Source organism: Nannospalax galili, unplaced genomic scaffold, assembly GCF_000622305.1.
Source record: "Nannospalax galili isolate Female #2095 unplaced genomic scaffold, S.galili_v1.0 scaffold144, whole genome shotgun sequence".
Taxonomy (NCBI): Eukaryota; Metazoa; Chordata; class Mammalia; order Rodentia; family Spalacidae; genus Nannospalax; species Nannospalax galili.
In genome coordinates this window covers 1259301-1274549 of record NW_008353267.1, presented here as the reverse complement: position 1 = coordinate 1274549, position 15249 = coordinate 1259301, and the positions used below count along the sequence as shown (strand labels likewise).

The 15249-nt window shown below is 41.9% G+C and overlaps 1 protein-coding gene across 1 annotated transcript in view; it reads right to left on the bottom strand.

The window, feature by feature from the left end:
• The window catches only part of Kcnh5 (potassium voltage-gated channel subfamily H member 5), a 371827-nt gene extending 357633 nt beyond the window's left edge, over positions 1-14194 (bottom strand). Inside the window, exon 1 of the mRNA XM_008850496.2 lies at positions 13347-14194. Within this exon, the coding sequence (XP_008848718.1) occupies positions 13347-13419 (73 nt within the window). The 5' untranslated portion in view covers positions 13420-14194. The remainder of the gene's footprint in view (positions 1-13346) is intronic.
• Positions 14195-15249: the final 1055 nt, after the last annotated feature.

Here is a 15249-nt window from a genome sequence, read left to right as displayed (position 1 = left end):
CTGCCCCCACAGTACAAATATCCTGGTTTCCCCTAATTAATCAGAGCTGAATCACTAAGACCTGGAGCCGAGCTGAGTCACTGAATAAAGGAGCTGTACCACTGAATCTGACTGAGCTGAGTTCTGTGTCTTACTGCCTACGATCCAGTCTTCCCAGAGAGGGCTATCTCCTTCGTAAACCACGACTCACAGAGACCCTGCTTTTGCCCTTTCTCGCACCTCCCCTCATGACCTGGTGGCCAATGGGTCTCAAACTTAGAGGGAGTGCATGGTGGAAATTGAAACTGAACCGACCAGGCAGCTGACAGCAGTCCTAGAGCCCCCAGCTCCAGTAGCAGAGACCCTCAGCAATGCGGTGCATGAAACCCGCGCACCCCAGCGGCACAGAGCCAGGGACCCAAACAGCAGACACAGGCTGCAGGACACGAGCGCACCCCAGCAGCCCGCGGGAGACCGGCGCCATGCCCAGCAGCTGGCGACCGGAGATCCCCGCACGCCCACATAACCCCAGTGAAGAGCAGGGGTAAGGATGGAACTGGGGCCTGGAGTGGGAACTGGGGATGCAGCCGGGACAGCTAGCTTAACCTAAAGCTGAGCTCCAGGTCCAGTGAGAGACCCTGTTTCAAAAAATAAGGTGGTGAGTGATTAAGGAGAATATTCAATGTCAACCTCTGGCCTCCATGCTCACACTCATACACATACATACACACTTACATGAAACACGCACCACACACACACACACACACGAGGTGAGACTGGGACAGAGAGCACCTCGTGCAAAGGCATAGATAGCGCAGGAAGCATTTAGAGGCCCAGGTTAGAGCTCTCCCTGATCACTAGGAAGCATCCAGCACAATTGTTCCCAGGTCTGGATAGGTCACAGCTTATGACTCTCCATGATCCTTTGATTCAAAAAAGCTGATGTCCCGCATGTTAAAAATCCATGACCACAAAGGGAAGTTTCAAACTTAGAAGCAGCATAATAAAATGTATATAGCAATCTCTAAGTTTTCTAAGAGGGTTAGATAGGCCTTTTCAACAATGCTGACCATCATTCATTATAAAGTGAGGTTTGGTTGGGGATTTTGATTTTATTCCAAAGTTTACTTTGTTTTCTCATATGAATCAGATTTAACCCCAGAGGTCCACCATAGAAATCATACCTATAGAGAGCTAAGTTGAGTGAACTAAGCTCACTTTGGCTGCACTCTTTTGTTCAAAAGAATGAAAAGGAAATTAAAAGACAAAATGATACAGGTCCCTCCAAATATGGTCCTCTTCTGGTTTCCCATCTCAAAGATATCATCCCTACTTCCCTCTGTACACAGATGCCTGGGAATTATCCTCCACACCTGCTCACTCATGGTATTAACTTATTGCTAAAGCCTAATCAGTCTACCAGTGACACATATTGAATGCATTCATTTTTCTGCATCTCTGTTGGTACTTTCTCAGATCAGACCACCATCCTCTCCTGTCTAAACCCCTACAGCGGTCATCTAGTAGGCTTCCAACTTACTCCTTCTCCCTCCAGCCCTTAAACAGGGAATCATGATCAGGACATTTGTTCAAGGTACTTTAGGTGTGATGTGAATCCCCTGAGTATATGGGCCCCTAACTGCTCTTCCTCCTCCTTCTGTTCACTGTAATCCAACTGCACTGGTCTTAAAGCTTTACAAATGTACCCATCCATCTCCTCTTCCCCTCCTTAGAGTGCTTTACATGCTTTCTCTTTGCCTAAAATATTTTCCCCACTTTCCTCCTTACCTCTCATCACTTTAGTCAGCCCTCTCCAACACTGCCTTCCAGTCAACATTAGTCCCTGTTACATGTGCTCTCGTACCCTTTTCCTTCAAAATTCCTTCTTCAGTTTCTACTTAGATATTCTCTGTGTGTTTGAGATCCTTGAGATAAAGAAACATGTTAGTGTGTGCATCACTATAAACCCACCAGTCTTTGAGGGGACCAAATAAACAATTCCAATAGCTAGTAAAGATAAACAGCAACCAATCACAAAACATGCTTAGATGTTTGTCAAGAATGTTAAGACTCAACTAGGTATATTTCTTCAAGGAACTAACAGTATTATTAATAGTAAATAATAATAGGTGATCTTAAGCAGATTCCCTCTACTGAAAACTTGTGAATTTAAGTCAGAGAGCCTGTATTACTTTTCTGAACTTGTCTTCTGGGTGAATGATATTTATAGATATATTTAAGCTTCACACAGTAGTAAGAGAGCAATCCCTGAAGCATACATAGCACATTTTATTTGGGTTAAATAAAATATTGATACAGATGGCTAAAAAGGTACAAATTATTTATATGTAATGTTCAATCTACAATGTTGATTTTTGGTATAGGTAGTTCCCATTTCTATAGAAGGCTATTCTTACAAAAGACACCTTTATCCTACAGTTCTATAACAATACAGCCAGTGTGTAGACTCATGCATTTGTACTTTCCAAAATGAGACTAATTATTACATAATATTGGCAACATTAAGCAGACCATCACTGTGGAAGTTTGAAATATGCAGAAAAATCTGCTAATTTATTCAAACATGTTTGGCTGTCATCAAAGATAAAAATATGCCTCCACATTTCATCTGCATCAAGATCAAAGGTACATTTTTAAGCTTCTGTGTTTCTTTGATGGTGTTAAGTTCATCATTTTTCCATCTAGCCAAAGTGGATTAGAAAGTATGACTTTGTTTGTTTGTTCTTTTTTTGTCTTTTTGAGGCAGGGTCTCCCTGTAGCTGCAGCTGGCCTGGATTCTCTATGGAGACCAGGCTGGCCTTGAACTCACAGAGATCTGCCTGCCTCTGCCTCCCGAGTGCTGGGATTAAAGGTATGCACCACTACACCCGGCTGAAAGTATGACGTTTTAATATCTATTCCTGAAATGCTAGTACTAGAAACAAAAGAAATTCTGATGCATTAATGTTTATCCACAAAAGTTCGACAATTAAGTTTCTACATGTGTATGGAGGCATGGTGTGTGTGTGTGTGTGTGTGTTGCATGTGTGTACATGTGTGTTGATGTCAGGCGTCTTCCTCTATATTCTCCATCTTATTTTTTTGAGACAGGGTCTTTCACTGAACCTAGAACTTATTGTTTCACTAGGCTGGCAGGCCAACAAGCTCTCTAAGATCTGCCTGTTTTACACACACACACACACACACACACACACACACACACGAGTGAGAGAGAGAGAATGAGAGAGAAAGAGAATGAGAGAGAGGGAACTGGAATTACAGGCATGTAGCCATGCCCCAATTCTTTTTAAATTTTTTAAGAATTTCATACATGAGTAGTATAATGACATCATTTCTACATCTTCCCCCCTCTCCCCTCCAATTTTTCTACAACCCCACACACACTCACTCCCTCTCAATTTCCCTGCCTCCTATCTATTATTGCTACACCTACATACACACACACACACACACACACACACACAAAATCTACTGAATCCATTTATCATTGCTCATATGTACATGTGTTTAGGGTTGACCACTTGGAATTAGATAATCTCTCTAGAAGCTCATCCTTAGAGAAAATCGATTCTCTCTCTCTCTCTCTCTCTCTCTCTCTCTCTCTCTCTCTCTCTCTCCATTGATTGCCTGTAGCTCTTCATGCACTGGTGAGACCTTGTGATATTTCCTCCATCTGCAGTGGCATGTCAACTGGTGCTATCTGCAGGTCTTGTTTAGGCAGCCAAACTGTTGAGATTTCATGGGCGTAGCCTCCCTGTCATATCTAGAAGACAATATCTTGCCGTAGGCATCCTGGTCTTCTTATAATCTTTCCACCTGCTCTTCCACAATGTTCCCTGAGTCTTGGGTATAGGGGTTGTATGTAGGTGAATTAATTGGAACTGGGCATCCCACAGTTGCTTATCCTCTGTGTTTTGATCTGTTATAGATCTCTGTAATAGCTTCCGTCTATTGCAAAGAGAAGTTTCTTTGATGAGGAGAGCTGCATTTATGTGTGGGCATAAGGATAAGTATTTAGAATACAGTTAGAAATGATACTGATTTAGAAAATGCCGTGCCCCACTTTTACAGGGGTGCTGGTGATCAAAATTTGGATCTTCATGCTTACACAGCAAGCACTTTATTCCCTGAGCCACCTCCCCAGCCCCATTTCTGCTTATAATAGTGATATTTTCCTCATGAGAGGTTATATTTCTAAAAACTATGTTGGCCAGAATCATGAGAGAAAATACAACTGCAATAATTGCCTGCATGAGTCATACACTCACAAAACACAGAAAACATTTACCTCGAAGTAGTTAATGACAAATTTTTACTGAATCCAATTGCAATGAAATATCTTTACCTAAAACTTTAGACATCTACTAATTATATAATCTTGGAAAATAAAAGCTAAATCAGTCAAGATATGTTTATCAGAGGAGAAAACATATTACATATTTAATATTCAAACCTCATTTTGATCCTACAAATACACAAATGTTTTTACAAACAGCCCACCTTTTTTTGAAAGGATTATATATTTTCTTTGCAGTTAACCTTTCAAGGCAATCAAACATTAATGGCAGCAAAACTATTGAAGAACTTCAATTAAGACTGATCTCTCTTGAACACATGGTAGAAAAACAGAAAGGAGGCTTTTCCGAGTGCGTTGCAACCCAATTAATTTTCTGAGGATTTGTCCTTTGTTTTTATTTCTACTCTCTATGCAACAGGGGGTAATTGTTCAAGGGAAAGATACAGATCTACAAGTTTGCCTCATTTTCTTCCCTTGGGCCATTTTCACTGAGCTGGTTATACAGAGACTGGTTCTTTAATTTACTGAAGAACTTCCAGGTACTGAGGGAAGCGGGATTGATACTCCTTTTGCCCTAAGTAATAAGCTTTTGTTCAAAGTTTCAGGTTTGCCAGGCGTGGCTTGGTTTTTTATATGTTTGCTGTTGTTAGTTTTGTTTTCTGCCTAAAAATTAGGAAAGCCTTGATCATTAATGGCATTTGTATTTACTTTAAGATACCTTTGGTTACTTAATACTTTTCTTTCTTCGGGTTAAAAGAGGAGGAAAATCTCCCCTGTCTTAGCTTATCCAAAGAAAATATGAAAATGAAAAATTTATTGAGACCTTCATATAATGAATGCCAGAGCAACATTTGGGACATATGTAGCCTCATGAGTCTTCCCAAGGCCCTGTCAGGCCTGTATTAAAATCCTGAAGAGCCTTGGAACATCACTGCAGAAGGAGCACCAGGGCAGGAGGCTGAGAGCCTTGGATACGCACTGTAGAGTTCCCGAAGATCACCAGCTACCCTAAAGAGGGTTCCTCTAGTAGAGACAGGTTGCTTTAGGGATGAGAAAGGGAGCCTGTGTCCTCATTCCTTCCTCACTCTTGGAGAGGTTTTGTTTCTGCACTCCACTCATGAGGCCCTCTTCCTTTGGTCCATCATTCTCATATACAATGGAAATATATGAAGTTAGCTGTGAACTTATTTCTTGCCCTGAACTGAGTCTATACAGTGCAGGCCATGAATTCACTTACTCTGCACACAGCACTCTTAGGAGCTATAAAAGAAATAGGTGGCAAAATTCTTACCCTTTAGGTTTTAGAATCTACTTGGGAAGTAAAACTAATGTTATACCAAGTAGAAAATCAAAGATAAGCCTAAGATTTCTAGACTGAAAGACAAACATATAAAAGAGGTCTTAGACAGACATGAGAAAATACCACAGAAAATCTATTTGAGACCAAAGGCAAATAATTCCAGGTCTAGCCACACTGGGTTTTCAATGATGCACAAGAAGAACGAGAAGAGAAGCTCCAGGTGTCACTGCCAACACAGGAGGGGGAACAAGAAGAAAAGGCCAACTCCTGACCAAGGACAAGCTAGAAATTATTATATTATATAGAAAGAAATAAGTTAAAATTAAAGGCATCAGCCACAGATGGAGCACTCAAAAATTTAAATAACTAACACCAGCCATTTGCTGTGTGATAAATACTCTTCTTATATTTTCTGCATATTACCTTATTTAACCCTCACTCTAACCACATTAGCTAGGTACCATAATTACTTGTATTTTACAGGTGAGGGCACTAAATACAAGTATGGTAAGAAGCCATACAGTGACACTAATGTGGACTTCCCTTAACCAATATGCACACTTTACCTGACAGCAGAAAAAGGGGAAACATCACATTGACATTGTAGCTGGATCACTACCTAGCACATAGTAGACACTCGGCAAGATTTTGTTGCGTTGATGAATAATTAACTATAAATGACATGAAGGTCAAGCAGAGAGGTAGTAGATGTTTTCAGGAAACTTTCTGAGATTATTTAACCCCCAATGCACAATTGCACTGTCCTTACAATGCTCTAAAACGTACAAAAATAGATGCATTGTGCTTTAATTTATCCCCAAATACAAAAAGTACACAGACAGAAAAGAGTTACAGAATCAGGACAGAGGTTCACCTTTACCCAAAATACAAGTTGGTTGATCAATTTTTAGTTGCATTTGGCAATTAGAGGCTGGCCTGCTGTATTGTAAACTGCTTTGACCAGCAGTAAAAGTCTCCTAAACAGTCAAGGGTTGATACCCAAAGAGAAGATTTATCATCAATGACTCGTAACTGCAAAGTTGTTTAAAAGCATTTAATAGTAATATAAAATTGGCAAGCAGTTTTTTCTTATATAAAATAGTCCAGCATTTAAGCCCTTGGAGATTAACACAAAAATGATACAGAATATTTCATTTGTACATCAAGTTGGCATAGGGGACAAGCATACTCCCGTGTGCACCTCTGATAGGCCCTGGGGGATGTGATTTCTGTCTTCAGATACGCACATTGAGTAACTAAACATCTTCAATTACATAATTACTTGCACAACTTACTTAGTAGACTTAATCAGAACTGTTTGGAAAAAATCAATTATGAATTTAGTTGTTTTAGGAGCCAAAGCAGAAAAGCTCTTATTCAGCCAGCACGTTCTATGCTTGTGCTGCAGTGGAGATTGGCAGAGTGTCAATAAAAAATGACCTGTATCTTCAGGGAATTTACTTGACATTCCAAAATGCTCATGTCCTTCCAGCTACATGTCACTATGTCTAGAACCTGCTAGGAATCTGCACCTAAGTTCATATCTCAAATTGGTTATTGCTGAAAGCTCATAGGACTTCACACTTAATAATTACATTTCTCTGGTTATATCAAACCCCCAAAAGGAAATTTACTTTCAGTAAAAAGTTAAAATAGCTTTCCAGCCTTTGCTCCTTTCTACATCATTTCATGTTTTCTTGTGTTCCCGTGGGAAAGCTTAGCACATCATAAAACTATTACCTAGATTTTGTACACATGTGTCACTTTAATAGGTCTTAATATCCACATATAACCAAATGCTAAAATAATGTCTAAAATACCGGTTTATTATAAAAAGAATCATAGCTGACTTCATTTAATCAAACATCTTCATAGATTTAGCTTCTTAAGCCATAGTAGTGCATGTTGATTGACAGAAAACAGATCTTCTCAAAATAATATATCCCTAGCTGGGTATGGTGGTGCATGCTTTTAATCCCAGCACTCAGGAGGCAGAGGCAGGTGGATCTCTGTGAGATCAAGGTCAGCCTAGTCTACATAGAAAGTTCTAGACAATCTGGGGCTACAGAAAGACCCTACCTCAAAAAAAAATATATATATATATATACATACATATGCATATATATACACATACACATTTTAGAATTTAATAATTTGGAGTACTTTGAAGATAATTTGTTTTGAATTTTATTTTCAAAATTTAAGAATGTCAAAATGATAGAATTACATACACATTATGGAAGTAGCTATAAATCTGTAAGCTCTCTTTCAATAAAATTGAAGTGTTGTTATGAACTGACTCTGCCTCTTCCTCAAAGTAATATAAATTATATAAAGACAACTGATAGAGGGGAAATTCTGTTGAAATAGTAAATATATAGTCATCTTCCTAGCAATAATTATTATATGCATGGCATTTGTCTGCAATCTTTATATTTCATATATATTGCCATGACAATGAAAACATAACAAAATTTGAAGTAAATATTTGATTAGTCTAAAACCTATCTTATGAATATCATATTATGAGTATTATCAATGATGTCAGATTAGCTACTATCACATGCTAATGTTAACTGCTTTATTAACATATTAATTCAGTTATAAGAAGATCATTGCCAGTTAAAATAACTTTTAATAATTTAAGGAAATAAGTACCTCATTTCATTGAACTTTCTTGTATGTCTTACATTTTAGATACTTCCTTCCAAGTGCAGATACTTACTACATAGACCCCCAATCAGAACTGAGTGGGTGGAAGGGGAGAAAAGGAAAGATGTTGAGGAAGCCTGATAGAACCTACAGTGACCTCTTGTGGTAAATGACAACCACAGAAACGTAATTGTCATACAACCTCTGCCTAGGCTCACTGTGGTGCTTTTCACAGTGAGAGCAGAAGGTAAACACTGACTAAATTCAAAAGCCCCTGCATGGATCTCTTCTCGGTCATTCCTACTACCTTCCATTAAATAATAGTGGTGCTGTATGGCTTTTTCAGGAAATAGACTAAAAATGGTTAAGTAAATGGATTTCTTACATAGTCTACTTCTAGAATCAAGCAAAGATTGACACTAGAGATGGCAAAAGTGTGCAGGAGGAACAGCCTTTGGCCAGCAGTGCACAGCATTCATTATGCAATGCAGTACAGGCTCAGAAGTGAGATGATGCTCCCGGTTATTCATCAATATAATTTAGGAAGCGGTCAGTATAATATCAACCTCTGATATTTTAAACGTAAAAGTGGTACATTATAAGACCTGGGTAAACCGATGCTTCAAAAACACTATGTGGTTTTATCAATATTTCCTGAATGGTGTCTTAGATGTTACAGAAAATCATTCAAGAAAAGAAAAATCAAAACCTTAAAAACAACACAAAAACCCATTTGCTTTCTACCATTTCCTTGAAATTGGGCAGTAATTAAAAGTTATTTTTCCATTTCGGTTTTGGTATCAAGTCACTTGGTTCTCTGTTTTCTCCCGTAAGGGTCTCTTTTGTTCTGCTGCTCTTATAAATACCAGGTGCAATGTGAAAAATAATTCTGGTCATCTTTACGAGGAAGAGATGGCTGAGTCAAGGGCTTGTGCAAGCCCACTGTCTAGAAAAAAGGGAAAACAGAAGCTATCGAGGTCCTGAAAACCGAGCCATTCCTAAAAGATTCTATTCTCTGTTTTCCTCTTTTTTCCACCAAAGAGAAAAAAAGACACTTCCAGTTTTTCATAAAAGTGAAAAAAGTCTAATTTTCAATAATGCTATAAATTTAATAGATAATAATTTCAAATAAAGATCTAATTTTGTATTTACAGCTTTTCAGAATGGCAACCCGGTTTACTGTCACTCAAACTAATCACTTCTGGTGGTCACTGAGGAGTCATAGAAAACATGTGAGTGAAATATGCTGTCCAGGAGGATCCACATCAGGGCTTTGAATTTTTTTTTTCGTCTTTTGAAACTAACACTCCACTCAAACTAAAAGTCCTAAAAACAGTCATTTTCTTTCAGATATTTAACATCTATACATAATTTCACTTCTCCCTAGATGCCAGTTTATACTGACAAAGAGTTTGCATGAACAATGAAGATATAAATAATGGAGGAGATCTTGATGATGCTAAACATGGATTTATTCCATAAGTACTTGGAGCAGGAGCCTTTGACAGTCATGTTATTCAGGTGAAATGGACTTGCACCTAGTTCTCAACCCCTCCCTTCCTGATAACTTATTTTGATCCAAATAATCAAATATATAAAGTTAACTGTGGCTGATAATCTAATATTTCAGCCTAGCCAGTAGGACTATTTGTAACAAAAAGAAAATAAATTTGTGAGGTGGTAAATATGCCATTTTCCTTGATCTGATCATCATATATTGTACACGGGCATTGAAATGTCACACCACACCCTATAAATATGGAATATACTATGTGTCAATCAAGAGCAAAACAATCTATTTTTAATGCTTATCTACACACTTCTGTTGCCTTTATACTTTTGACCTTCACAAATTCTTGGAAGAATAACATGCTCTCCATACTTAGATGTTAAGAAGTACTGTATTCTTTAGCTGCTTCATCAAGTCTTTAATCTTAAAACTAAAGAGAGGAATTCCTTGCTTCTTTTATTTTGAGATTTGGTCACAAAATGTGTATGCATCCATCCTACATGATGGCTCACATTATTGTATTTTATAGACTTTGAGTCACCAGTAACAACTTGCAATGCTTGTCCATAACAGAGTCAACTAAATAAGGAAAATAAAAAACCAATCTCAAGGGTGTAAAACAACAGCAAAGAGGCTACTGTTGCTACTCCAGGGCATGCACTGTTACTCTGGAAATTGCAGCTGAGGATGTCAGAATTTGATTAGAAAATCCTCTGCTTTAAAAGCTCTGCTCAAATATGCCTTACTTCTCCATCATTTGTTCTGCATTTCCAAAAGTTGCTTGATGGATTCCTGACTGCCTGTGCTCTCTAGTTACCCTTGGACAAAAACAAATGTCTGATCTCTATCTCTATCTCTCTCTCTCTCTCTCTCTCTCTCTCTCTCTCTCTCTCTCTCTCTCGTGTGTTTGTATGCACATGCATGTACACATGCTTGACTTTTTTCTCTATCTCTCTTTTGCTCTTTGTGAATATGAGAGAAAGAGTTTGCTTCCCCTGTGTCCATCTTTGTGTCTGGGTGGATGCCTGTCCATCTGTCTATCTGTAGGCTTTGATGTCATCTCTGCCTCTCTCTATATAGTCTATTTCTGACTCTCAATGCAAGGTCTGATCTTTTCATAAGAAGAGAATAATGTTGTATGAGAAGGGAAATCTTGGGGTGCAGGTGAGCATAAAATGCCAGCCTCTGTTTCCGCAATTCTTAAATTAGCCAGGAGTGCCACTACCTTGACTTTCTTTTCCCACTAAAGTTCTGCCAACACTTCATTTCCAATGTTGCTAAGTGAGTTAATAATGAAATCTTCAGTGTGCAAACTTGATCCATCTTTGATGATCCAGAAGGGAATTTTCTCTGCTAATCTTAATTAAATAGTTTCTTTTGATGAATTTTTTTCAATTTCTCTGTCAAATAAGGTAGAAATGACAACTGGGGGACAGTCCCCTGTGGATGGGGAGAACAATTTCACATTACATTTCCTAATTCTGCTGCTTCCTAGTACTGATTACATAGAGACATGCTTATTTCTCAAATATCTAACATACTCTCAACAAAATTCCAGGTTTCTCAATATCATTGTTCAAAGTCAATCGGACAGTCTTGAGCCACATAAGGTAAGTTTTCCCATTAAGACTGAAATAAACATGTTCCAAAAACTACCTCATAATTACAATCTGAGGGGGAAGTTCCACTAAAGGTACTACATTAACACATTTCAATCCAGGGATCTCATCCTCTCCCTCTTCACCAAGAACAGCAGGGAGCTCATGGCTTGGGTCTCTAAGGCCTTCTCTGCAAAGTCCTCTTAGAAACCAAATCGTGTATGACTGAAAACAACTCAAGAAGACGAGAAATCTGGAAGAAAACTAATATAGCAAATAGCTGATTCCAATAACCTTTCAGTTCCTCTCCTCAACAACTGGTTGTTTTAACAGTAATACTCCACCACCACCCTTGTATTCTAGATCTATGTGTGATATTAATAAAAGAGGAAAATGCATTAATATAAAAATTGCTACCACTGTGAACTTTCATATTATCATAAAAACTGAAAGTGCACATGAGCCCACCCTGGGATGGATAAAATATTACAAAGAGTAAAATGATTACAAGGCCAACTCCTTTAGTTACTTTGTGGATTCTAATGTGCCACATCTAGTCTGATCTGGACTTGCACAGAGTCATGCAGAGGCCAAAGTGGAAGAAACAGTCACAAACCTCAAAACCAAATTCTCAATCAATCATTTAGGATAAACACTTTGGAACACTCAAATACATAGATGCCCAAATCAGAAAGGGAGTTTGCAAGCCTGGTTATCAGGATGTTAATCTTAGATGCTGATCTACAGGAAGCAGTGTGCTTGGACTTCCCACCTGGGAAACAGCATCACTGTGCCTGATATTTGTTAACATTTCTGTAAGCCCATTTCTTGCCCACTGTGTAGGAGTTTCTTGAAAACAAGGAAGTGTCTTAACCATTTTTTTTTAATCTGAAAGACTCACACCATGTCTGCTGCATAAGCCCCCCCCAAATAAATATAGTTTCAAGGAGAGAGGGACATGGAGTATTTCCACTGCTTGTATGCTCAACTCCATATGCAGAATTATCCTTCTCATAGTTCTCCACGATGGAATCTCCAAATAAAATAGCAGGCCTCAGAAGGAAAGCCCTTAAAGAATATTCCATATATCTTGATTACAACGTTAAAATTATATTAAAACAACTAGGAGGTACAGAATTCAATAAGATAAAAAGGTTTATATGGTCTTAAATGTGAACTATGTAGTCATTCCCATCCACAATCTGTAGGACACCCATGCATAAGAGGATGGTATCTTAAAGACACTTCAGAACAGGAAAACCTTAATTTATCAGTAGTGAGGTAGAATGGCATTGTTCAACAATTTTCCCCAAGTGCATTAAAAGCACAGAAACGAGCTTCATTTCTATACTTCCACTTAGATGAGCTACATCCGATAAGCCAATACACAATGAGGAAAATAAAAAGAAACTTTAAACAGATTTGATCCTGGGAATCGCCTTTCTACGTCTCGAGCGTTGGCACTTTTAGGTTCAACTCAGACTACTCAACCTAACCCAGGGCACTCTCAGATGGTTTCATTAGGACCAAAAGCCCTCCAAGAGACTTAAATTTGATTGAGTAGCCACTTTCCCAGCCATTCCCAACTTAAAAACAACATTTCCACTGAAAAAGATGACTTAAAGAATTTGTTCAGTGCCTGCAGCCGATTTGGGAAGAGGATGTAGAGGAGAGGTGAAGAGGAAAGGTTCAACCTGGCAGTCAAATTCAAACCTATTCTCGGATGAACCTCTGCTCTACCCACCCACTCCCTAGAGCTCCTGCTCTGGGGTCTGTCTGGACAGGTGGGAGGCGGGTACACCCCCTAGAACGTAGATGCAACTAACTTCCCCCCACAGCCCCCTTCCTGCCCCCCACCCACCCGAACCCACCAGGTAAGTCTGCCTGTGCCCCCCCTCCCCCCTTAGGAGAGGGATGGGATGGGCAGGATGGGGGTGCGCCGTGGGCGGGATGGAGGTGGGGATTGTTCTGAACTGCAACTCTCCTTACCACTGGAGCGCCTGACGATGTTCTCCAAAAATGTGTTCTGCGGTGCCACCAGCCCTCTCTTGCCCCCCGGCATCCTGGGTCTGGAGAGCGGCGGCCAGGATCCGCGGCGGGGGAGGGGGGGAAGCAGGAAGAGAAGGTGGAAAAAGAGGAGGAAGAGGTGGTGGAGATCAAGCCGAAAGAAGAGGGGGCGCGGCGGCGGCGGCGGGGTCCCCTGACTGTGTCTCCAGCCCGACCTGGATGAGTAGCTCTGGGGAGACGGACCAGGCAGTTCATGGTAGTAGCGCTCCCCCGGCCGCCGCTGCCCAGACTGTGGCGGTGCCGCACACGCGGCTGGGGAACTGCAGGCTCCGCCGGGCACAGTGCGCCTGCGCCGCCCCCGCTGTCGCTGTCCCGCCGGTGCTGATGCTCAGGCTGCTGCTGAGGCTGCTGTCGCGGCGGCGGGCGCCGGGGCGCCGGCTCAGCATTTCTTCCACTGCCCCGCGCCCGGGAGGCAGGGGAGAGAGAGAGAAACAACTCAACCTCCCCCTCTCCGCCCCGTCGCCCGGACGGAGCCCTCTTCCTTAAGTCTGCTGTCTCAGTCTCCCAGCCCACCCCTCTCACACAGCTGGATGACAGCTGCCCTGGGCAGTCCAACTTCTGCCGCGCTGTGCGTGCGCCCAGGGGCCGCACCTTTCTCCCGGAAGATCTAGGCAAGTGCTCGCTGGCCGTCGCGGGCTGTGGTTTGGAGAGGTGGGCGCCAGCGAAGGCAACAGGCAGTCGGAGGGCTCACATCTCAGCTTCTCCCGAGTCCCTGCGGCGGGCGGACGCGGGTCCTGGAGCGGCGACACCGATGGGCTCCCGCTCCAGCCGCGGTGAGCGCCGACTAGGAAGTGGCTGGGTGGCGCTCGGGGATGCAGAGCAGCCACCTGACGCTGCTACTGCCCCCCTCCGGGACACCGGAGCTTGCAACACCCGCGCTAGCTCACACCCGGAGCTGGAGCCAGATGGGTAAGAGCGCAGAGCTGGCACGCGGAATGGCCCTGCGCCCCAGGCTGGATCTGGCACGCGGGGACACCTGCGGGGCCGCTGGGGAGCTTCCCCCCTGGCTGCCGAGCTCTGGAGGAGAACAGCTAGCCGAGTGCTCAGCCACAAACTTGCAGAGAAGGGCTCACATGACGCTAGGAGTCCTGGAAGAGTGAATAATTCAGACACCTGGGCTAGGGCAAGTGCAACCGTCCGCGTTTGCGTGGAAAACCAAGGAGAACCAAGCTGCGCAAGGCTGGGACCGGCGACCTTCCCTACGCTTTCAGAACCCAGACAGGAGTGAGATTCTTAGAAGCAGTCCAAACGCGGGGAATGGGGGGGGGGGGCTGCCACAGAGAAGGGAGACTTGCACAAATGGGCGGGAAGAGATGGTAAGAAAGGGGGAGCCCAAGCCGCAGCACCTTCTTTTATCTAGGGCATTGATTCCCAAAGCGGACATCAGCACCCCCTAAGAAATTCTTAACATGCAAACTAGGGCGGCTTTACCCCTGGATGACAGGAGTTAAGCCCTCTGAGGATGGAGTTTAACCATCTGTTGGCAATAAACCCTCTGGGTAAATATAATACACGTGATATATGTTCAAGCTGAGAAGGACACAGCCAAGACTTCCCTTCAGGGGGCTGCACCTGGACCTGTGGAGACTGGAACCAGCCGGGAACACAGGGTTCTGTAGCAGGAGTTCACTGAAAGGTGGTGAACTGAAGCTTTGAGGACCAAAAGGGAAAGGTTAGTTGAGCAGGAGTGTTCCTTTTGCTGGGGTCAGGATATGCCAGGGACAAGGTAACCACTGGAGAAATGATCAGGTCAAGGTTTCCTGAAATAGGGAAACTCAGGGCAGAAGGCTGAATCAATCTCTTCCCCTCCCCACCCCCACCCCCC